This window comes from Panthera pardus, unplaced genomic scaffold, assembly GCF_024362965.1.
Source record: "Panthera pardus isolate Hobbes unplaced genomic scaffold, ASM2436296v1 HiC_scaffold_27, whole genome shotgun sequence".
Lineage (NCBI taxonomy): Eukaryota > Metazoa > Chordata > Mammalia > Carnivora > Felidae > Panthera > Panthera pardus.
Window position 1 is genome coordinate 107,059,680 of NW_026526843.1, and position 25,707 is coordinate 107,085,386.

Genomic DNA, 25,707 nt, shown 5'->3' on the forward strand with positions numbered 1-25,707 from the left:
AGATGGCTCTAAAGCAAGCCACTGGACTTAGATGGTCTAAAGACATGGGCGGGCAAACTTGTTCCATAAAGGGCCACACAGTAAAGATTTCAGGCTTTGCAGGCCAAATCAGGGCTGTGTCAGTCACCAGGAAGCCAAACAAAGGATGCCAGAAGAGCAAGATGTGGCCCAAGGGCCGAACTTTGTTGACCCCTAGTCTAAGGTCTTTTCCAGCTCTAAATTCCTAACCAACAGGCATAGGGACACTCAGCTGTAATTCTACAACCTGAATTTCCAGAAGTGACGTTCTTAGAATTTGAGACTAGAATAATATGAATACTTCCTCCATTCAAGTTGGCAACTTATTAAATGGGGGGGGGGGGGGAATAACAGCTAATAACCTATATAACTAGGACCCTGCTTTTTAAGGAATACATAGAAGTAACATTAGCAGCTAACAGATAAGCTGCACTGGAGAATGACAATATTTAAGAGTACTAGTCAAAGGGGCACCTGGGTGGCTCAGTCGGTTAAGTGACTGACTTCGGCTCAGGTCATGATCTCACAGTTCCTGAGTTCGTGCCCTGAGACAGCTCAGAGCCTGGAGCCTGCTTGGGATTCTGTGACTCCCTCTCTCTCTGCCCCTCCCTCCCTCTCTCTCTCTCTCTCAAAAATAAGTATTAAAAAATACTTTTTTAAAAAAGAGTACTAGTCAGCATTTTAAAGTCACAAATTGCTAATCTATGCTCCCACTTCAAGAACATAGAAAAAGAGAAAAATAAACCCTAAGTAAACAGAAGGAGATAAAGATAACAGCAGAAATCAATGAAATTAAAGACAGAAAAACTACAGAGGAAAAAAAAAAAATCAATGAAGTGAAAAGCCATTTCTTTATCAAGATCACTAAAAATGACAAACTCTAGGCAAGATTGACAAGAGAAAAAAAGGAGCAAAGGTAACAGATTGCCAATATTAGGAATAGAACGACAGATATCAATACAGACCCACAGACGCCAAAAGAATAAAGGAATCCCACAAACTCTACATACATAAATTTAGCAACTTAAAAGGAAATGGGCCAATTCCTAAAAAAAACAAACTACCATAACTCACCAATATGAAATAATCTGAATAGCTCTATAACTATCAAAGAAATTGAATCTGTAATTTGAAAACTCCAAAACAGAAATCTTGAGAGCCAGATGATTTCACTGGAGAGTTCCAAACATTGAAGAGTAACACCAATTCTATACAAAATCTCTTACAGAATACGGATAAGAAATGCTTAACTCATCTTATGAAACTATGATCCTAATACCAAACCACACAAAGACAATCCACAGAGAGAAACCTACAGACCAGACAAATATCCCTCATGAATATATAAACACAAAAATCCTTCGCAAATCATTAACAAATAAGAATTCAGCAATAAATAAAAATAATTATGTACCATGAACAAGTGGGATTTATTCCAGGTTTGCAAGGCTGGTTCAATATTAAAACAAAACAAAAATCAATGTGATCCACTATATATAATAAGACGCTAAAGAAAAATCACATTATTAATTGATGCAAAGTATCTGACAAAATCCAACATCCATTCAAAATAAAAAGACACACAAAAAAAAGCAGTAACAGAGGGGAACTTCCACAACTTGGCAAAGAGCGTAAAAAACCTAAAGCTAACATTGTACTTAATGGCAAGACTGAATGCTATTAATGCCAGCTTAGTAAGGCACAGAGAGGTCAAGAACTTGCCTGAGGTCACACAGCTAGTAAGTTATAGATCCAGGATTCAAATTCAGTGAGTTTTGAGTCTAAAATCCAGTGCTTTTAATCACAACATCGTGTTGTCTTTGCTCAATTATAGTTGTGACAAGAATAAGTAATTTGTTCCATATAGCAAATCATCAACAGTGGTTATTTACTTCTAATAGTATTATAGATCTGGGTTCCCCTCTTTATATTTCCCTACATATCTTGCACATAGGCTAAAATGAGCAAATAATTTTCAAAACAAAAAAATTATGTAAAAAGACAAACACATAAACCATTACGTGAACAGCTCCTGCAGTTTCTTCAAGTAAAGCCAGATCCTTTATCAAAGAGAAAAACACAAGAGCTCTATTAACAATTTAATATTCACAAAATGCTTAAAAAGTTATGGAGATGTAATGCACACCATGGTAACTCTAGTTAACACTGCCTTATATAGTTGAAAGTTGCTGAGGGCAGATCTTGAAAGTTCTCATCACAAAAAAAATTTGTTAACTATGTATGGTAATGGATGTTACCTAGACCTATGGTCTTGATCATTTCACAATGCATAAATATAAAATCAAAACATTGTACATATGAAACTAATATCATACATCAATTATACTTCAATAATTAAAAAAAGCATTCCACCAAGTACCAAGTTTAAGATACTTATTTATTCACCTCTAGAAATTAAGAATGTCCATTAGCATATCAGTCGTGCAGTTTCCCTTTTTTTTTTTTGAGAGAAAGAGAGCAGAAGGGGCAGAGAGACGGAAACGAGTGAGAATCCCAGAAAGTAAGAATCCCAAGCAGGCTCCATGCTGTCAGCACAGAGCCCAATGCACGGCTGGATCCCAAGAACCGTGAGATCATGCCCTGAGCAGAAGCGTGAGCTGGTGAGCTGACATGGTCTTAAACATAACAATGTCTTTGGCGCCTGGGTGGCTCAGTCGGTTAAGCGACAGACTTCGGCTCAGGTCATGATCTCTCAGTTTGTGGGTTCCAGCTCTGCACTGGGCTCTGTGCTGACAGCTCAGAGCCTGGAGCATGTTTCGGATTCTGTGTCTCCCTCTCTCTCTGCCCCTCCCCTACCCACACTCTGTCTGTCTCTCTCTCTCTCTCAAAAATAAATATTAGATACAACAAGGTCCTAGAAATTTTTCAGGATTCTCACTGGAGAAATGTCCATTCTAAGGAAATGGAGTCATGCAACACAAACACATGTCATACCTTAAAACTCAGAGTGTTCCTTAAAAATTCTGCTTTAACTTAAAAAGCTCCTTTAAATAAAGACCAACCTTCAAATCACATGCCAATGCTTTACTTCCTGCCTCTTCTTTTGCCAGCAGAACTTGCCTTCTCTTTCAGTAAGTTAAATTCACAGGTCTTTATAACTGAGCATCTTTATCCACTGGCACAATTTCAAAGTACTCAGTATTGCAATTAGTGTTAGGTGTTTTATGTATCATTTGACACTCTTCCAAACATTTTATTGGACATCCCACCCAACAACACAGTGTGTGGGATTTTGGTATCATTAGCACCTTCAGGCAGAGGGAGAAATTAAGGTGCATGTGAAACTAACCCAGAGGGTCTTCTGGAACATGGTACCAGTTCTTCCCAGCTCCTTTTGGGTATACTGCTTGGCATATAAATGCAAGTGATCGCAAGCATGGCCACTAGTTCAGTGGCTCCTTCCAGAGCTCAGATGACAGTATCAGTTTAATGAAATCCAGGCCCACCACAATTTAGGGCCCCCGAGTTGTTTTTCCCGGGGTCTGGAGAAGTGCCTAGTTGTAAGGGTTTCAAAGAGCATTTGTGCAATGGTTTACATACTTGGTTTAAAGATTCGATTGAGGAGGTTTCCCGACTCTTCAAAAGAACTGAGCCTGTAAGTAAACTACCATGAAATGGTGGTTGGAGTGGCAGCACACACCAGCAGGCTTGGGTTACAAGTGCAGTGAGATGGCGGATTAAAAGGCTTGGAATGTGTGGGACTCCAGATACTAAACTCAGGAACAGCTTCACTGAGCACGTTTTTAAACAGATGCCCAGCCACAATCCAGGAACTTTCTAACCAATCCTTACCTGCCAAGGATTAGTATGACCGCGGTGGTCTCAATTCTAACGACAAAGCCCATAATTCCAAATCCTACCCAGGTACCGAGCCTGACATCAAAAGCTCTAACTTTTCAAAGCTATGAGACCACAGCACTTTGTTCCGTCCATCTCCCAACAAAGTACCAAAGTCCTGCGTGACCATTCAAATACAGCCCATTTCGTTATATTTAGATGCAAAGATTTCCAAGCTGCTAACTCATGCACTGCAAAACCTTCCATTATATTTAGACGAATTTCTTATGCTCATTTAATATATTTTAGAGAAAGTGAGAAGCGGGAACAGGGAAGAGCAGGGGAGAGGGGTAAAGGAAGAGAGAGATCTCAAGCAGGCTCCACACTCAGCACGGGGCCCAACACAGGGCTCAATCCCACAACCCTGTGACCATGACCTGAGCTGAATCCAGAGTCAGACATTCAACCAACTGAGCTACCCAGGTGCCCCTAAATATCAATTAACGTAAATATTAATATCTTAAGTTTTTTTCAGTTTCCAATCTGGGAAGTTAAAAAGAACATTCTATTTTTATTTGCTTCTCTCCTTGTTGGGTTGAACACCATCATGTATACTTCTATGCCACTTGTATGTTTTTTCTATATTACCCAAATATGATTTTATTTAACGGTATACTAGTGTCTAGTTATAAGACCTTTGGTTTGTTGTTTGTTAAAAATATTAAGTTTTTGCCATACATGATGCATACATTTTCTATCTTAATTTTAGCCAACTTAAAATCAGCTTTCCCCCTTCAAAAAAACACAAAGTGTCCACTGTTGGTTACTAAGTTGGAAAATGCTATCCTTAACAAATGTCACACGCAGGACTTCAGACTACTTGAAAATGCACCTCTCATTAGGTGGAGTGGAGACTGTTCCTAATGCCCGGATTATGGAGTCAATTTCTTATTAAACAGCTGTTATCCCTTCCACAGCACTTAAAATTATGATAGAGAACCACCAAATAACTAGATGAGGCTTCTTGAGATAAAGCACAAAGTAATTTTACCATACACTACCTCTACAGGTTTAAAAAAATGGGTGTAACTTTGGAACTACACTCTAAAAAGATTCATTATGGTTTATACAATTTTTTAATGGCAAGCTCACAAAACTAATTCCCAGCAATGTGCAATTACTCAGCCTGGAGTCAAATACAGCTTCATTAGTGCAATTAAGAATCTTTGCAGAGTTGGGGTAAAAAGAGTTTTAAAAAAACAAAAAACAAAGAGTGTGCCAAAGGAAGAGAGATTCCAGAGACCTCCCCCAAACAGTCCATAAAACATTTGCAAACAACATTCAAGTTGAAAGAATACCTAAAGGACAAAAAATACCTCACCCAGAGCTGTTCAATTCCTAGTGTGGGTGCCTCCCAGCTACTTGGAAGCACAGGGAGCATGAGACTCAAATGTGTGTTGGGGGAGGGAGAACTGAGTAGAAATGGAGAACTGAGTAGAAAAGGGATGATATGGAGTTCCGCCTTTAGCCACAAGGAGATGAGGACACACTGGAGGCTTTTTAAATGAGAAAAGGGACAGGAATCTGTTGAGTTTCTGGCGATCAAGCCCTTCCCCAAAATGGAGACAAACTGGGAGAATGTGGCCAAGAAGTGTAGCTGGGAAAATGGCTGAGCAAGGAATTGGGTGTAGCAGGTAGAATGCACAGGATTTAACTGGCTGATTGGTGCCTGAGATTGGGGGATGCCCCAGGTTCCTGATACAAGAGTTTTTTGTTTTAATGAGGATCCTATTATAGTGGTTCTGGTACGTAATTAGCATCAGAATTAGTGGAAGGAAGCTGGCTAAAAATGCAAATTCCAGAAACTCCCCCCCAGCCCAGACCATGATTTGGCCAATCTAGAAAAGGACCCCAAGCAGGCACTCCCCTCTTCACAGTCATCAGCCCCCTCAAGGCTTCATTGTTAAAGCTGGTGTTGAGGGGGCGGGGGTGTTGTTATCACAATGGTAGATAAAGTGTGACAGGATAAGAGGAATGATAATGCTGAGACAAAGGGGAAAGTTTTCTCCTCTTGAACAATAAATAGTAGCAATCAAAACTGGATTTTTTGGGGTTTCAACCACACAAAGACGATATGCTTCTACCTGAAAGCAACTTAACAAATACAAGGAAAGAGTGGGAGCTCCAAGAATGGATGGAAGGTTCAGGAAATCAAGGAGCGAAGATCACCAGAAGCCATGGGCTCAGCTGTGTAGGAAGAAATGCTGGCCAAGCCCTCTGCTCCGAACCAACCCCAGGGCAAACCTTGGAGGAAGGTAACACCCTCCCTCCCTCTAGGACTACTCATGTGTGTATAATGGAGACTTCCAAAAAGAACCAGATCAGTCACCTGGATTACAGCAATGACCTAGCTAAAAATTTACTTCGGGGATTCTCTACCCCAGCACCATTGATGTCTTGGGGTGTCAATGTTGGGGGCAGGAGGGATGCTGTCCTGTGCATCGTAGGGTGTTGAGCATGCGTCCCTGGCCTCCCCACTCATGATAACCAAATATGACCCCAGATACTGCCAAATGCCCCCAGGAAAGCACGGGGGTGGGGGGAGACAGGGTTGGGAATCACAGCCTCAAACTAAGAGGCTTCGCAGTTGTGGAATTAACAAAGGCCTTGGAATCAAATAGACAAAGCTTTCAATCCCAGCTACCACATTTATAAGGTGAAAAGCTTCAATGGGCCTATTTATTCATCTTTAAAATGGGGATAACAGGACCTACCACAGGGTTGTAGTGAGGATTATGTAAAATAAGGTGTAATGCGCTTAGGGCAATGCCTAGCCCAGGAGGCAACTAATAAATACTGGCTTTTATGTTTTCAAAGGGTGTCTGTCTTGAAGAGGAACCAGGGATATCTGCTTACAGCTCTGGCCTTGAGTGGAAACCTACTCTGCCTAAAAGAAACTACACAGAAAAGACAGTCTCCTTTCTCTCCAGCTTGTAGGGGCTCTGAACCACGGAGCTTTTGGACTCCCCAGGGGCCAGTAGACAAAACTCAGGGGGTCTGTTAACTTAGATGAGAAAAAATATGCATCCTCATTTACACTAGTTGAAATTTAGCATTTTCTTCAATTATGCTTGTAAAACCACCTATCAACTATACTGGGCTATTGTCACCAATAAAATCATTACAGCTTTTTCTTACATCACAGTTGAAATACCGACTTTCTCAGCTCTACCTCGAAATTATGGAAGTTATTAAGCCTGATGCCAGATACTGTGTTATTTAGTATGCTACTGAAGAAGCATATATTACTATGCTACATATGTGGGATTTTTTTTAATTTTGAAAATTGTATTTTAAAGTAATTAGGTTACTTTATGCATTTAAAATTCTTACTGAGGGGGCGCCTGGCTGGCTCAGAAAGGCATGAGACTCTTCATCTCAGCGTCATGAGTTCGAGCCCCACGATGGGTGTAGAGGGGGCTTAAATAAATAAACCTTAAAAAAATATATAGCAAATTCTTATTCTGAGAAGAGCTCCAGTCTTCCCTGATGAGGGTCAAAGGCACAAAAGAAGAACTCCTACCCTAAACCTTTTTGGCCAAGCCTATAATCCCCAAGCGGCCTTCTGTTCTTAATTTACTAAACATCTTTGTTATAAAACTAATTTCTGAATTGGATTAACACAAGTCACTTTTGCTCCCTATATAGAGACCAGCAGTCCAAACATGAACATAACAGCATGAGACAGGTTTCCTTACTCAGGACCCATAATGTGTGCCTTGTTTTCCCCTAGGGTACTTGAACTAGCTTTCAATCTTTACTGTAACGTCAATCGGGTCCATTTAACACTTACTAACATCTAGGATGTACCAGAATTGTGTCCAGGATACAGACATTGGGGTCTGCCTTCAAAGATACTCCCAGCTCAGGGGAAGAAATTAGGCATGGAAAGAACTGCTAGACCTGAGGGCTGACCAGCCAGCTAGAAGACTGTTGGCTCTAACGGGGCAGGCAGAGGCCATGTGTACCACACTCACCTCTGTGTACCAAGGTAGGGGTTCTTATTTTGTGCCTTTGACCCTCATCAGGGAAGACGGTGGAGCTCTTCTCAGACGCTGCTTAGCGTCTATGACTAGGAACAAAAACCATGTGTCCTCCACCAGCCCAGAGATGCTTAAACCATACAAACATGGGACATGTTGGTTCTTGTTAGCCTCAGCTGAGAAATCATAAAATGTTTTCTGGGTTCAAGAGTCCAATACTTTACTGACAAGATGACCAAAGATGAAGTTTTGTTTTTAGCAAAAATTAAAATTTCCTGAGTTATGTCATCAGCCACACCACTAAAGAGGCACCACCAGGCCCAACCTATAATTGCCCTTAGTGGCCCAGTGGCTGCTGGGTACCAGCTGGCTTGCACTCTTAAGTTATATGGAATCGCAATATAATAACTAAGTGGTTCAAGTTTAATTCCATTAAAATCACATCATGGAACTCGAGCATTAGGAAGGATTACTGACAAATGGGAAAAAGAACATGAATCCAGGCTCCACAGGCATTTGACTCACCCCTGAGTCACATCCACTACTCACCATGCCAAGACTAATGCCTTTTGACTCATTATCAATTAAAATAAATGTTTTTGGAGACGTCACACACAGGTGGTAGATTTCTCACCTAGTGCCCCTAAATGAAAAGTAGAACGGGGGTGCCTGGGTGCCTCAGTTGGTTAAGTGGCCAACTCTTGATTTCAGCTCAGGTCATGATCTCACCATTTGTGAGTTCGAGCCTGGCATCAGGCTCTGCACTGACAGGGTGGAACATGCTTGGGATTTTCTCTGTCTCCTTCTCTCTCTTCCCCTCCCCAGTTTGCGCTCTATCTCTCTCTTTCTAAAAAATAAATAAACATAAATTATGAAAATAAGAACTTGTAAGATCCTACTCTAGCCAAATCCCCTTATTTTCCAAGTGTATACACCTACAGGCAGCAAGGGTGACAGGTCTCCCCCCAAATCAAGTGATGGGGGAATACAATAAGAATCAGAGTTTTCTTACTCCCAGAACACTTTTGTAGGGACTCAAGAACTAACAAAGATGCATACATACACACCTCCCTCTTTAGTAGTTATTTCTTCCTAGAATTTTCTTCAGCTTGCCATCAAAACTTTTTCATCTTTGGGGTGCCTAGGTGGCTCAGTCATTTTTAGTGTCTGACTCTTGATTTCGGCTCAGATCATGATCTCAAGAACCATGAGTTTGAGTCCTGCATCGGGCCCCGAGGCTGACAGCCAGAGCCTGCTTGAGGTTCTCTCTCCCTCTCTCTGTCCCTACCCAATTCGCAAGCGCACACATGAGCTCTCTCTCAAAATAAACAAATAAACTTAAAAAAAACACACACACACAAAACTTTCTCATCTTTAAGACCAACAGATTGAGAATTAAGGATAATTGGCTAGGATTTTTTTTTTCTTTAATTAGATGCCACTTACACACCTTGCCAGCTCAGAACCTTCCAGTTTCTCCAGCTCCCTTCTAAACTGTGATATGTGCCTATGTTCTAGGTCTATGGTTCTCTCCCTCTCTAGCCAGTATCAACCCCAAGTGTTAAAGTTCTCTTGCTTGGGGCGCCTGGCTGGCTCAGTCAGTAGAACACGTGACTCTTAAACTCAGGGTCATGAGTTCAAACCCCATGTTGGGCGTGGAGCCTACATAAAAAAATATTAATAAATTTCTCTTTCATTTTCTTCATAGGGTGAAGGTTTCCCCCCACTTTCACAAGGGAACACAGATGCCCACTGTAAGCCATCATTTCAACATAGAACACTTGAATGAAGCTGAAAGCTGTTTAAGGCTTCAGGCAAGGACACAGATGGAGAGAATGCCATAATCTTCCAGCCTCCTCCTGAGATTACCGTTCTTAAAGCCTAGAAAAACCATGCTCAGTAAGTACAGGTGAGTGTTCACAAATGCTTACTACCAAGGACACTTCCTAGACTCACCTCTTAGCAACTGGATGACCCTGAACCACTATTTCTTCCTCAGGCCTCAAGCTCATACATCACCTCTAAACTGAGTACGCAACAACCTTCAGTAACCACTAATCCCTAAAATTGGCAGGTCAATCACTCAACAAAACCTTAGCCATCTCATACCCCACACTAGCTGCAGGCCCCAATCACCATTTTATCTCCTGATTCTCTCATTTGTATGCCTTCTCGATACCCTCAACTAAGAAATGTGGGAACTAAAAAATGCTTTGTTTTCTCCAAGTCACTTCCCAACCACCCGAATACACTGACATTACTTAACAACCTCGTATGTTTTACAGCAACTCCCTTAACATTAAGCTCTATAAAGTGTGCACCGTCCTCTCCCACTTTTTTTTTCTTAACCACCGGGAAGGGAATACTCGGAAAGGCTGAGACCTAAGGCCAAATTCACATGCAGAGTCAATCAAGAAAGATGCAAACCTAGGTCTTGCTTCATACCCTGAAAGGTTTTTTTTGTTTTTTGTTTTTTAATTAAATCTTTGCCTTTAGAAAGCCTTTAAACTTGGGGGAGAGAAATGCAAAGTGAGTATTCAAAATTTCAAGGAAAGAGAAAGTGAGAAAGTCAAGGTTTTAAGTGGGAACCGAAAAGGTTGCTCCATCCAATTTGAGGAAAACGGTGAAAAGGCGAGATATGGATGAGACGCTACAAATGGAATGTATGGGAAGCGCTGATTCAAGTCTGCAGCGCCTAAAGGTTTAAAAGCCACCAGAAAAAAGGCTGGCAGTCCTACCCCTCCCCCCCCCCCCACACACACACGAGAAGCACCTAGAGAAACCATGCAAAATACCCTTCCCCTTCCTAATTCCTACACACAGCTCCAACTTTCCAGCTCTGTTGTGGCCGGCTCTGTGTTCCGAGCCTCCTCGATTGGGGGAGTTATAATTCCCGCGCCCAGATCTCGCCGCCCGCCCCCCCCCAGCAAGAATCATCGTTTCCTCTCCCGTTCCCCCCCCCCCCCCGCCGTCTCTTTCCGCGGGACCCGTCTCCTACGCAGTCTGCTAAAGAATTCTGCAAGCGCCGCGCGGCTCCCACGAGGGGACCCAGCGCCCCGGGGTGCAGGGAATTTACCCGCCTCCGAGAACAGGAAAAGGTCACGCGGGCGGCCCCGTGCGGCGCACGCCCCCCCGCCCCTGCACCGCCACCCCAACGGGGGCCCGCGGACGTGGGGGGTGTTCCTCCCGAGCCACGCGGCGCAAAGGGGACCCTCGCAGCGGCGACCACGCCCGCGTGGGGCGCGGGTGGGCGACCCGGGCCTCGAAGGGCGGCGGCGCCGCCGGCGGAGGGGTGCGGGGAAGGGGCCCCTCCGGGCCCCACGCTGCAGCGGGGACCGAGCGCGGTGCGACCAGGAGCGCGGCCTCCGCCGGGTCGCCGGTCCACGCGGCCCCTCAGCGCGCTCGGCGCGGCAGCGGGAGAGACGCCGGGGCCGCGCGGGCCATCCGCATTGTTCGGCCCGCGGCGCGCGCCCCGCCTGGTCCCCGCTGGCCCCGGCCCGGCGGGGGCGGCCACGCCGGGGCCGGGCAGGTGGCGGCCGCGCGCCCTCACCTTTGGCGCCGAGCATGAAGTCGAGCGTGCTGTGCCGTGCTGCTGCCATAGTGAGGCGAGGCCCTGTGCCATGCCTGGGGGAGGCGGCCACGGGAGACTGGGGGGCCGTGCGGCGTGTCAGGCTGCGGCCGGCGGGGAGTGCGCCGCGCCCGGGAGGCCGAGGGTAGGAGGTGGGAGGGACCGCCGGGAGCGATCCGGGGCGCGGGGGCGGGGTCGGGCCCGCCTCCGGGAGGGAGGAAGCGAGGACGCCCGCAGCCCCGAACTTAGAGCGCAGGGTGTGGGGCCTCGCTAATGTAATGGTGGAAACGTGGGCGCCGTGCTCCCCGGCGTGCGTCACCAATGGCCGCTCCCGCGCCGAAGATCGGGCGGGCGCTCCCGCCATCCGTTAGGTCACCTTAGGTTTGAACAGCGCAGCACGACTTCCGGGGGGCCCACCCCCTACACTTCCCCCAGACCATCCCCCAAGCCAGGGCCCCTCTTATTTCCTGGCCAAGTCCAGAAAATCAAGCGCTAGTATCCACCCTGTAGTCTAAAAGTACTGCCGCTTTTTCCTTAACTCTTCGAATATTACAGTTAAACCCATTAGAATTATTGCCATTATTATTAGCAAGGGTCGGTTTGCATTTCAGAACCAAAGAGAAATCTCTTGGGTATTTAAGTTACCTGCGTTTGCATGAAAAATGGGAATGGTGGAGAAGCAAGTCGGAGGATAAGGCTGTTAATGTTGATTTAATTACAGATTTCAGAGTTGCTCCACCATTACGGATGCCTCTGTTCGAGGCAGTGAACCTTTCCGTTGTGGGCTTGTCTTTGAGTTGGGGCTTATGGCTGGTATTCAACACGATGTGGCAAAGGAGAGAACATCAATTTCTGCGCACTGAAGGCCTCCTTTATTCCACTGACAGTATTACTAGGCAAATGACTCCATCATCCCATCAGTCTTCTGTGAGTCTCTGGGCGTCCGGAAGCTCCACAGGAATTGCTGTAAAAGCAGGACAAAGTTTAAATCAGTGAACTCATGTACCCCCGTAAAAGCAGGAAGAACCTACGTATTAAACTCCCCTCTCCTGCAAGCAGTCCCTAGTGGCTATTTTCCTGAGTCCTTCACCCTTCTACAAGGAACTGGGCAGTGTCTTCATAAGTGATCTTTACAAACTATCCCATTAAGAACTAGATTTCCTTTTTACCATTTGCATTTACCTTTTCCCACCCACAGCCACCTGTTTGCTGCTCTGCGTGTTTTCCTTTCTTCTGGGATCCCAGGTTCTCAATTTCACGAGCTATTCTGTTGTCTCACCCTTCAGTCTCTACAGCGTAGTCTGCAGCTCCTGCTTTCATCCTGGGATATTCTCCAGTTCTTGCCACTCCTCTGGAGTCAGGTCAGGGGGATACAGTTGTCCCTTGTCACACTGCCGGAACAGTAGGACTCCAAAGGTCTCAAGTGGGCTGCTTGCCAGTCAGTGGCAGGGTGGGCCTCTAGGGCATGTAACCTATGCGTTGGCACAGGGCCTCACGCTCAGAAGGGCCCTGCACTTGGTTTCTCTGCTCTCACTTTCTTGAAATTCTTAGTAATTTTGAACAAGGGGCCCCGTGTTTTTCTTTTGCACTGAGCCTGCAAATTATGTAGCCAGTCCTGCTCAGCAGCTTGTGTCCTGTGGTGCAGGCAGCAGTGGCCAGTGTAAGTGCCTCACCTTGCTTGTGCAAGGTGCGAAATAGAAATGAAATTCCTTGAGTTGCTTTGCCATTAGCTCATCGGATAGCTGTAACAAACGTGTAGTTTAACAATGCTTTGCAACATTAGCACAACATCAGAGATAAATGGGCCTTGAAATGGAGCCGACTTGTTGAGGTAATTTTAGGAGTTATTGTAAAGATGCTCACAATGTAGTGTATTACCTACCAATGACAGAATCCTGGCAAGATTATTAAAGGTAGGTCATGGACAGGAACCAAGGTCTTGAGGCCTCTTTAAGCGTCTCCAACTGGGCTGTGAGTACCTATTTAGATTCTGGAATGTGTTCTCATTGTCTGGGTTTTATAAGCTAGGCCCCTGGCTTGGAGGCCAGGATAAATCCTGTTACAGGATGAATAATCATTTTGTTTGTGGGAATTGTTTGTGTTACAATTGACCAGTGTATCCTGTGCAGCTTTTGTCACACCAGATAATTCAGCAACATATCCTGCAACAGAAAAGCAGGAGAAATTTACCAAACTACTGTCTGCACCCTTTTTTTTATGTTTATTTATTCATTTTTGAGGGAGAGACAGACTTCACACATACACGAGTGGGGGAGGGGCAGAGAGATAGGGTAAGAGAATCCCAAGCAGGCTCCAAGCCACCAGCGCAGAGCCCCACGAATTCACAGAGCTCCAACTCGCCAACCGCGAGACCATGACCTGAGCTGAAATCAAGAGTCAGACGCTTAACCGACTAAGCCACCCAAGCCCCCCACTGCCTGCACTCTTGAAACAACCTCCTAATCAAAATCTTGGTGATGGTGAAAATGTGGATATCAGGGATGCATATCCTCTGGCCTGACCTTGTCTGCTCTTGGCTGAAAGTGAAGTCTGACACAGAAAAGCAGCCCCTGCCATATGGGAACTGGCCCGGGCCATCTTCCAATGAACATAAATAATTCCCCAGAACACCAACATCAGACAAGGCCACTCTGTGACCAGGATGGGACAAGACAAAAACAAGACCACTCCGTAATCCTGTCCGAACACGGAGAACAAGTGAACCTTGTCCAAACCACAACAGTCTCCACACATCCCCGAATCCTGGCCAATAGGAGTGACTGCTGCTCCTTTACCAATCACAGCCTTTCTCTGGTCTTCCCTGCTTCTCGGGAAGATGTATGAAGACCCCCTACCGTGGAAATCCCTCACTTCCAGCCAGCACCCAATCCAGAGATCACCTGGCTTACTTAAACACTCCCCTAAAGCCCCTCCCACAGGCCCAGTCCTACGGGGGTCCTGTCCAACGCGGCTCCCGGTGATGCACGTTGTCCGTCGCTGCCAGGAGAGCAGAACCGCTTGTTCCGCTCCAGGTGTGTTCCTGTGGGCGAGAGATGGCTGGAGGGTAGTAACAATAGTGACAATAACATGAATGAAGTCTGTACTTAGAGTGAAAAATGCGTAGGTGATCCTCTTAACAAAACGCTACTTGTGTTAGGTATTACTCTTACCCAAAACTCACCTTCACATGAGTCCACCTGCTTCTTCGTAGTCAGGCCAACTTGGACGTCTGCAGCAGAGCTTTTATAAACTCGGAGTCACATTGCTCAGCAACAGTAACTACCTAGAGGGAAAAAAGAAGTCAAAAATAGAAAAAGACTTCGGGTGCCTGGGTGGCTCAGTCGGTTGAGTGTCCAACTGTTGATTTCAGCTCAGGTCATGATCCCAGGGTCATGGGATCAAGCCCCCTGTCAGGCTCCATGCTGAGCATGCTGAGCATGGGGTGGAGCCTGCCTGGTCCCTCCTCTCTCCCTTTGCCCCCTCCCCTACTCTTGCACACACATTCTCTCCCTCTCTCTCTCTCTTTGTGGAAAAAAAAAATTAAAAAAGAAAATGGAAAAAGGCTCTCCAGTGAAGAGGGGAAGGTGGTGACCGTGGCAGGGAAACAGAGTGCTAACTGGAAACCTCCCAGGCTGTAAGAACCCAGAGGCCACCAAGCCTTCCTTGTGAAGGGAGGTGGGGGGCGGGGTGGGGTGGGGACCAGCAGCCCTTAGCAGCTGCACCTGCCATCAAAGCCACTAGCCTTTTGTTTAACTGTTTTATTTTTTCTGTTTTCAGCAGTTCACTTGAGACCCATGGAGACACTCTGCCTCCCTGCCCCCTGTGTGCAGCTGTGGTGAAATCACTTCCTCTCTTAAAAAAACAAAACAAAACTCTGGCCTTAGCTCTTAGGGTTGAAATGGCTGTCAGAAAGCCGTATCACTCCCCCACTATTTTTCAGATAAATGTGGGCCTGGCCCAGTAAGTTAAACGTGATGTGAATTTCTGATTAAAAAGTATGTAACTTAGACTGGTTTGGAATCTTTGACACAGCGATTCTCAACTTTGCCTGCATACTGGCATCACTTCAGGATGAGGTTAAAACCGGCTGCTGCCCGGAACCTGACAGAGGTGCCACCCAAACATGGGGATTGCTAAAGAAAAACCCAGCAGATTCCAACACAAAACTGAGTGTGCCACTGCAAAACCAAAAAGCAGTGTGAACCACAATACATACAGCTACACACCCACAAGGATAGTTCTGATATAAGTAAATACATTATGAAAGCCAGAAAGTAACAGGCGTCAGCAAGGCCATGAAGAAATTGCAGGTGGAAATGTGAAATGGTGTGGCCACTCTGTAAAACAGTTTGGCGAGTCCTTAAAAACTAAAACGTACAGTTACCATACGATCCAGCAATTCCACTCTTGGGTATGTACCCAAACAAATAAAAAACAAGTGTTCAAACAAAAACTTGTACACAATTGTATTTACAGTTGCCAAAAGGTAGAAACAACCAAATTCCCAGTGATAAATGAGCAGAGATAAACAAAATATCATTCAGTCATAGAAAGGAATGAAGGACTGACATAAGCTACAACATAGATGAACTTCAAAAACATCATGCTAAGTGCAAGATGCCAGACAAAAGGACAAATAGTGTATGATACCACTTGAAATGTCCAGGACAAGCAACTCCATAGAGATAGAAATGAGGTTAATGGTTGTGGGGGGAGGGGACAATGGGTATGGGGTTTCTTTGGGGGTGATGACAATGTCTTGTGTCTTGGAATTAGATACAGCTGGTTGTCGCCCAACATTGTACCTGCACTAAGGGCCAGTGAGTTTTTCACTGTAAAATAGCTAATTCTGTTATATAAATTTTATCTCAATTGAAAAATAGAAAAAAAGACTTGTAGCTAAACCAAGTTTGTAAAGTAAAGCTATATGGAAATTTTTTTAAGTTTTTTTTTTTTTTAATGTTTACTTATTTTTGAGAGGGAGAAAGAGCCTGCGAGTAGGGAAGGGGCAGAGAGAGAGGGGGACAGAGGATCCCAAGCAGGCTGTGTATTGAGAGCAGACAGCCCAATGCGGGGCTTGAACTCAGGAACCATGAGATCATGACCGGAACCAAAGTCAGAAGTTTAACCGACTGAACCACCCAGGTGCCCCTAAGTTTTTTTTTTTTTTTTAAGTAGGTTTCATGCCCAACATGGGGCTTGAATTCATGATCCTGAGATCGTCACTAACTCTTCTGACTGAGCCAGCCAGGCAGCCCTGCTATATAGAAATTTTTAAGTGAACTTCATTACCTCAAGCAAATTTCAAGCAAATGGCAGATGGGATGGAGTTGAAGTGAGATATTCACAAAAATGAGCAAAATTGAAGGCTGCTGGGAAACTAGCCTCATGGTTGTGGTTTTCCCAGAGAAGAGCATTCTTCAGTCTCAAATGCTTTCTTAATCCTTACAATAGCCCTAAGGAGCAGGTGTAATTATCCCTATTCTACAAACAGGTTAACCGAGGTACAAGGAAGTTCGATGGCTAGAAAATGGTGAAGCCAAGACTAGAAGCCAGACAGGTGGCTCTCTAGTCCGGCTGTTCACCCCTTCATGGTACCACCTCTGATAACCCTGCCTGTGTCTCAACATGTCTGCACTTTCTTACAGCTCTGGAAAGCCAAGATGTATGAGTCCACCTGCCTCCCACCAGCAGGTGCCCCTCCCCATCGGGGTGTGTATGAAATTGGAGAGGGTGTCCTGCCTCCCTCCTCTCTGGAGCTACTGCCTATCTCCAGCAAACAATTCCTGGGGTGAATTCCTAACCCACCTCTTACTAGCTATGTGACAGTGAACAGGTTCACCAAGTTCTCTGGGCCTGCTTCCCCACCTCTGTAAAATGTAAAATGGAGCTAATAATAGTACCCACCTCATAGAGGTGTTGTGAAAATTAACTGAATAAATACATGACAAGCACAGAGGGTAACATCTGACATGTGACAAGCATTCAGTAAATGGTAGGTAGAGATGGTGATGAAGATGTTGATATCATTATTAAGGCACACCTTACTCTCAGCACCATGCTCCTTCAGGACACCTCTTTTCACCAGTGCTTGGCATGTTGCCTGGCACACAGTAGGCCTTCAATATCTGTGTCTTTGAAATAAACTGAGGACTAGAACATTATGCTTGACACCCCAAAGGACCCCAAGCAAAGAGCAGGTTCTCTGGGTTCAGAGGTTGGGGAGGGAGATGAGGATGACAGGCAGCCCGTGCGATTTCCCCACTCTGTTCCTCATCGTTTGACCCAAAGTCCCACCCCCCAGAGTGCCAGGCAGTCCACAGCCTATTCAGAAGCCCTGAGAAGTTTGTTGATAGAACTCTGGATAACTATTTAAGACAAGTAAATAACAAAACAGGTTTTCCTCAAGACAGTCATAATCCTCATTTTTGTCCCTGCTGACCCTTTTAGACCTAGCAGGCAGGACACAAAGACATGGAGAGTCAGTTCCTGCTATTACCCTGCAGCTGCTGTGTTTACCCCTGCAGACTCACAGTGCCCTGAGATGTATCTGAACACCCCCAGAGTATTCCCCCAGCTTGACAAAGTCTGACTTAGAAGGAAAACTGACAACCTGAGTCTCTGTCACACAACCCGAGAAGATACACCAGGCCAGCCTTTTTCAAAAATGTTTACTTATTTAATTTGAGCGAGAGTGCGCATGAGCGAGGGAGGGACAGAGAGAGGAAGAGAGAGAATCCCAAGCTGGCTCCATGCTCAGCATGGAGCCCGACGTGAGGATCCCACAACCACAAGATCACAACCTGAGCAGATATCAAGAGGCAGAAGCTTAACACACTGGCTCCCCGGGCCTTTTAAGAGAACTTCCACTTGACACAAAGCCCCTACATGAAATGCTGTCCAACCCACTCCATTTCCTCCTCTCCTCTCACTTCCAGCAAAGAATGACACATTAGGGGGAGGGAAGACTTATTTATTGCAATGCATTACCTAAGCGCCTATGCCCAAATAATGACATAATTAAAAGTGTTACCAAAGAAAATAATGGAGTGTAGTTGGGTCCAAAAGTAACGCCTGGCTTTTTGTCTGAATGCAGCATTTAAGTACAGCTGTACTTGAAGATGCAGCTAAATTCTCAACTCTCAGTGCTAGTGAAATGTGTATTTTTCTGCAAGAATGATTCCTTCCTCAGTCTCTAGAGACAGTTCATAGAATGATTAGAATCAGGGGTTTTGTCAGCCAGCCTGGATCCTAATCTTGATTCTTCCATTTGCTGGCCGGTGACCTTTGGCAAATGATCTCATCTCTCCGCGTCTGTTTCTTCATCTGTGAAGGGAGTATCCCTCTTTCACACAATTGTCCTGAGGATTAAGTGAATTAATGGAGATACAGCACTTAGATCAGTGCCTAATGTGTAAAAAGCCCCATAGAAGGATTAATTACAAATTACTAATGAGTTAAGACTAATGTCTAACTGGTAGTTTCCTTTGCCCCAGTCCACATGGTGAGTACATGGGCGCTTACAGAGCAACTCCCATTTCAGTTGCCATTTTTTTACGGCAGAGCTAAAAGATTTCCAAAGCCCGCAAAGGGTCCATTTATCTTAAAATGTATTTGATACAGCTCAACACTCAGAGGTAGTCCCCGAAGCTGATTGCACTGGGATTGGAGTGGAGCTGCCATTTTGCCGCATGGCAACGCTTTGCCCTTTTACCTACCGGTCCCCTGGGTCTTTGTCCTTACCTGAAACACCTCCTGTGACCAGTGGAAAGGCCCACACGTGATCATTCAAGGCTCAGATCAATGTCAGCCACAGCCCACTCACTTGCTCAGCCGTGTTCCCACAGCGTGGCAGTCAGCTCTTGTACTTGACCTCTGTTTCTCTCCAACCAACACTCCTTCCTTATTTGGACTACAATCCAGTAAATTTGAATGACCAGCCATGGTCAGGTGCTTGTTAGTGAACCAGGGACCAGGGACCTGGATCCTGGTACCCCAGTTTCCAGTTCAGGGCTCTTTTCTTTAAACTATATTGCTCTTATGTCCAACTTCCACTATTGAATACTGTCCACTATGGGCCACAGTATTTGTAAAGTATGTCATTTCTAATCCTTCCAATCCAGCAAAATTTATTCCCCGTTTAAAGACATAGACACTGGGGCCATGTGACCTGCTCAAGGCCACATGCCAGTCTGTGGCAGAGTGAGGTTTGGAACGTGGGTCAGTCTGACTATAAAATAAAGAGAATTTCTTTTTCTTTTTTTTTTTTTTTGAGTTTATTTATTTAGTTTGACAGAGAGGCAGGGAAGGGCAGAGAGAGAGGGAGAGAGAAGGAATCCCAAGCAGCCTCTGTACTGTCAGCACAGAGCCTGATGTGGGGCTTGAACTCCTGAACTGTGAGATCATGACCTGAGCCAAAACCGAGAGTCAGACCCTTAACCAACTGAGCCACCCAGGGGCCGAAAAGTCAGGAGAATTTCTAGTCTATCATGTTGCTGCTCAGTACTGGAAATGAGAGCAGATAAAAATCACTGAGTGGTTCATTTAAAATATACTCATTCTACATGCAGACAATTGTTGTTTTAAGGAAAGGGTAGAAGAAAAAGAGATCACATTTTGTCATGCAAAGACAAAACAATAAATATTCTTTTACCGGTTCCTGAATCCCATTGCAGCTTCTTCAAAGCAAGTGAATTTATGCATGTTGGCACAGCTCTGATTTTAAAATCTTCTTTGGCTCCATTTTCAGCTTCTTCCCCTTGGCACAACCAGTCCCATGACCCCCCTCTGTCAGGCTCTGAGAATCTGCCTAAAATTGTTATATAGCAGTTACTCTTAAGATGCGCATTGTAGATGATAATTCACTCCTCCCCACTAAGTCATACGTTTCTTCTGGTTTTATATGTATTGCCTGGCATATCACCATGTTAATCATAAAAGTCTTAGCACTCTAAGGATATATTGATGTTACTATTTTCCAAATATGTTCATTGTGTCAGGAAGTTTTTTTTTAGTCTTAACTTGCATATTCTCAAAATTATTTACAAATATATAGTTTTCTCGTTTTTGTCTGAAATAGATTTGGTTTCAATCTAAGTATACCAGTTGACATTAAAACCCCACAAGTGAACATTAACACATTTTTAAAAAAAAATTTTAACATTTATTCACTCTTGAGAGACAGAGACAGACCATGAGCGGGGGAGGGGCAGAGAGAGAGGGAGACATAGAATCTGAAGCAGGCTCCAGGCTCTGAGCTGTCAGCACAGAGCCCAACGCAGGGCTCGAACTCATAGACCGTGAGAGCATGACCTGAGCCGAAGTCAGACGCTTAACCGACTGAGTCACCCAGGAGCTCCTAACACATATTATTTTAAACATGCTTCCTTAAAAAAAAGAAAAAAAAAAAAACACCAGTTTATTGCATTTTGGTTATTTGCAATTAATCAAAAATATAAACTTCACATTATTATGCCTGTGCAAAACAGAAAATCATACTGCAATGCAAGATACCTGCCAAATGAGAAGAATAAAGCTAAAAGAACGTTCTGCTGTTGTTACAAAGTAAAGGTAAGATTGTTGACTGGGCCAACCTGACCTCACGTGCCTCCTGCTGCGGTATACGGAGAAGGACCCAACATCCTTTCTGAGGTCTTCTTGCCAAAAATGCACAACCTTCCTCTAATCATGATGAAACATCAGACCAACTCAAACTAAGGGACCTTCCACAAAATGAATTGCCCATGTTCTACAAAAAATGTCAAGGTCAAGAAATACAAAGAAAAGCTGAGGAACTGAACTGTTCCAGATGAAAAGAAACTAAGAATATATAACAACTAAATTGCAATGTGTGACTCTGGATTGGATCCTGGAGCAGGAAAGAAAAATAGCCATAGGAGACATTATTGGAACAATTGACAAAAGTGGAACAAGGACTGTGGAAATAACTTTGTAGCAATGTTCAATTTCCTGACTTTGATCAGTGCACTGCGGTTGCGTAACAGAACGTCCTTGTTCTTAGGAATTACACCCTGAAGCCTTTTGGGTAAAGGGGCATCATGTCTCTGACTAACTCTTGGTTTGGAAAAAAAATTACATATGCATGTATAGATACGTGTACGCATATATATATGCAGAGAAAGAGAGAGACGATAAAGCAAATGGGATAAAGTGTCCATGATGGTTGAAACTGGGTAAAGATAAACAAGAGCTCCTTGTACTCTGCAACTTTTCTGTTAAAATTATTATCAAAATAAGGTTATCAAATGGTGACTGCACAGAAAACAGAATGTTAAAAAGAAGAAGGACAAAAACCCCATGCTCCTGAGGCATATATGACACAGCAGTGTCTAAGACATGCTTGAATCTCTTGGTAACAGGCAGGCTTGACTTAAGGGAAACAGTCTGCCTTTTCAAGTGCAGGAGTGAGGAAAACAGGAAGGTCTCCTTTTTGATACTTTCAGCCCATTGCTCACAGATTTCATCAAAATCCCCAATAGGTCCATGCCCTATCCAGCTACTCTACCAGGCCTCCAGGTCCTAGCTCACCTTCACTGCCAACTTTGACACCTGTATGACCTCAGCTCAAAGCCTGCCTCATCCTGGGAGGAGTTGGGCTTCTGGGTGGAAGATTTCGGCCAATGCCCTGTGTCAGTTCCTTGATCTCAGCTTCAGTAATTGTGGATACCTGGAGCAGGGCAGGAGAGGAGGCAGCGTCACATACAGGTCATGGGCCACTCAGAATATGTGTGCTGTGCCCATTCTTTGATCACATCAGGACCTTGGATGTGAGTCCCTGGACCACCCTATCTCCTCCTCACTCTCTCACTCACCTCCTTTCCATTCTCTGTGGTTGGTCCTCTCACCGTCAAGTCCTCAAGTCCTAGTCCTCTGTCCCTGCACACTCGAAACCCTGGATCAATCCTGGATCAATCAACCTTTCCTCTGCCTGTCCTTCCCACCTGTTGCTCAGGATGAGGAGAGCCTCACATTGGTGATGAATGGTATACAAACACACACGTATGTGTAAGCATGTACATGCGTATGTGTGTGTATTCTTTTTCCCCCAACATGCCTGGGATTTCACTACATTCGGCAATCTTTGTTCACTTTTTCTGGTTCTTTTACTACTTCATCTTTCTTTGTTATTTTACATCTTTCAAAACTTTTTCCTGTGTCTGCCACGACCTCACTGTCTTTGGGTTTCTGCTACTTCTTTGACTTCAAAACTACATCTTTCCAAGCTAAGTAAATTCATTAATTTGTGTCAACTCAGTATTAGTTTCAAAGGGGTATTGTGCTATTTGAAAACCAATGCTGAATTTATCAATATAAATGAGCATTCTTCAAAATTTTTCTTAGTTTTTATAGCCAATTTACATAACCCTATTATAATTAAAATCTGCATACTGATTCATGTTAGAATAATGTAGGAAATTATTATTATTGGCTTGAATCATGAAAAGTGTCAATTTTAACAAAAATTCTTATTTCTGTCTAGTTAAATCCCAAATAAGCTTTTCCTTTCCTTGGAGCTTCAAATTTATCTTGCTCATATGCAGTGTAATATCTATGGGAAAACATGTAAATCATATCGCCATTTTTTATTAATGAATATTTAGCAAGCATTCCTTTTGTTTCAAGAAAATCTAGACTTGCAGTCAACAGCACAGTAAAAGTTTTAAAACTCTCTGTGGCTCAACCAACGAGCACTGGCAACAAACACAAGATCATTAAAATCATTGTCTACTTCTTTCAACAGTTCCAAAACCACTGGTGATGAGTCAAAGCATTTACACATATATGTTGAACAGTTTTAACAACTGCATCCATGATGCTTTTCATACAGTCTGTTTCAGAGAACTGAGCAATTTAAAACTGGTTTTCTTTTATGCACAAAAATCCAAACCATTGTCAAGCTGACCAAAGTTACAAGTTCAGAACTTGTTATCATTGTTAAAACAATTTTCACTGAATGTTCAATTTTGAATGCAGGCAACTAATCTTATTGATTCTTTCTTGACTATTCTCATCAAATTTGCTCTGTATTTGCCAAAAATGTCCCGTATTATTGTCCATTTTATTATCTTTATTCAGTCTCTACACAACAAAACAACAAACAGCTTTTCTGTTTTGTTCTCCTGCAGCAAATTACATGACACTTAAAACATACTGTCTTCTAATTTCTTTGTGCTTTTTAAAATTTATTTATTCTGAGAGAGAGAAAGAGAGACAGAGAACACAAGTGGGGGAAGAGCAGAGAGAGTGGGAGAGAGAGGATCGCAAGCAGGCTCCATGCCATCAGCACAAAGCCTGACTCAGGGCTTGATCCCATGAACCGTGAGATGGTGGCCTGAGCCAAAATCAAGAATTGGATGCTTTACTGACTGAGCCACCCAGGTGCCCCTAATCTCTTTCTTTTTTCCTTCTTCTAGCACATTACTAGTATCTACATCTCCACTCAATTCTCCCTCAGTGATATGCCTTCATTTTAAACTTAAAAATTAGTCCATACTTCTTATTTTAAAAATAGTTTAATTCCATCATAGTTTAAAGCATAAATATTTCAGTGTAGTTACCAATTATGATTCACGAATGCATCCGTGTAAGTGGTACATTCTGTATAAAAGTTTCAAGTAAACACCTTTCCATGTTAAATCAGTACATAGGAAGTTACTGAATTATTGAATTTACTCAATCTTCTGATCCTAACTAGAGTGATAATGTGTTTATGTGTAATACTGGAGATGACTCACCTACTAAAGCCAGGAAGTACAGTGCAGAGATATCTATGAGTTGCAACAGTTTAAGGGAAATGTCGTCCTACCAAAAGAATAGAATTGAATGGGCTTTTGGCGACTGTGAGGTTCGCAAGATTCCTGCTGAGCGGAGAACGTAGATCACCTTCTACTCCACTTTGACTTTTCCCCGAAGCCTTTGAATAAAATGGTTTGATCTCCCCCCAAAAAGAATAGAATGGAACGGAATGGAAAAATAGTTTACACTATTTCAATTTTAAAATAAAATTTAGGGGCACCTGGGTGGCTCAGTTCGTTAAGTGTCCAACTCTTGATTTCCACTCAGGTCATGATCTCTTGGATTGTGAGATCGAGCCCCGCATGGGGCTCTACGTTGACAGGGCAGAGCCTGCTTGGGATTCTGTGCCTCTCTTTCTGTCTCAAAGTAAATAAATAATTTCCAAATTTAATTAATTTAAAATTAATTAATTGAAAATTAAAATTAAGCTAAAATTAATAAATTTAATTTCTAAAAAATTAAAAATAAAAAAAAAAATAAAATTTAAAACATTTCCTGAACACATGATAAGAAAAGCTGAAAAGCAGCCTAGTTATTCTGGAGAAGACCCCAAACATTTAAGAATGGGTAATATTTCTGAAAACCCCAAAACCTTCCTTGTCTCAGTTTGATAGAAGGCTTCCATGTCTATTCTCACTCCAGCAGAAGTTTGGGGTTTATTCTCTAGAGAGGTCCCTGAACTATAGGATGCCAGGCATACACCCTAACCCTAGCCCTAACCCTAGCCCTAACCCCTAACCCCTAATCCCTACCCTAATCCTAACCCTCTGGAGAGGTTTCTGTACTACAGGATACCAGGCACAGACCCACACCCTGGCACATACCCTAACCCTAACCCTAGATCTGAGGGGGCAAAAAAAAGAGAGAGAGAGAGAAGATGTGGTATATATATTCAATGGAATATTACTCAGCCATAAAAAAGAGTGAAGGGGCACCTGGATGGCTCAGTCGGTTTAGCATGGAACTCTTGATTGTGGCTCAGGTCATGATCTTACGGTTGTGGTGGGATCGGGCTCCGTGTCATGCTCTGTGCTCTGTGTGGAGTCTGCTTGGTCTCTCTCTGCCCCTTCCCCTCTCCCTCCCTCTCTCTCTCAATAAATAAACACTTAAAAAATATCTGTAAAAAAAAAAGAATGAAATCTTGCCATTTGCAACACCATGGATAGAGCTAGAGAGAGAATATAATTCTAAGTGAAATATGTCAGTCAGAGAAAGACAAATACCATATGATTTCACTCATATATGGAATTTAAGAAACAAACAAGGAAAGGGGAAAAAAAAAGAGAGGCAAACCAAGAAACCGACTCTTAACTATAGAGAACAAACTGATGGTTACCAGAGGGGAAGTGGTGGGGGATGGGCAAAATAAGTGGTGAGGACTAAGGAGTGGCCTTGTCATCATGAGCACCAAGTGTTGTGTGGAAATGTTGAATCACTATATTATACACCTAAAACTAATATTAC

The 25,707-nt window shown here is 43.7% G+C and overlaps 2 protein-coding genes across 13 annotated transcripts in view; both read right to left on the bottom strand.

The window, feature by feature from the left end:
• Nucleotides 1-11,815, bottom strand: part of SMS (spermine synthase) — a 54,067-nt gene extending 42,252 nt beyond the window's left edge. Inside the window, exon 1 of the mRNA XM_019433540.2 lies at nt 11,410-11,815. Coding sequence (XP_019289085.1) covers nt 11,410-11,791 — 382 coding nt within the window. The 5' untranslated portion in view covers nt 11,792-11,815. The remainder of the gene's footprint in view (nt 1-11,409) is intronic.
• A 304-nt stretch (nt 11,816-12,119) lies between these two features.
• Nucleotides 12,120-25,707, bottom strand: part of MBTPS2 (membrane bound transcription factor peptidase, site 2) — a 100,667-nt gene continuing 87,079 nt past the window's right edge. For 9 of the 12 annotated variants that reach the window (XM_053891759.1, XM_019433532.2, XM_019433531.2 and 6 more), the window contains 4 exons: nt 20,081-22,114; nt 14,609-14,710; nt 12,707-14,467; nt 12,120-12,391 (listed from right to left, as the gene is read on the bottom strand). The gene's annotated coding sequence lies outside the window, so the exon portion shown is untranslated. Of the gene's footprint in view, nt 12,392-12,629; nt 14,468-14,608; nt 14,711-20,080; nt 22,115-25,707 lie in introns of all 12 variants that reach the window. The other 3 variants (XM_053891757.1, XM_053891756.1, XM_053891754.1) reach the window with 3 other exon arrangements.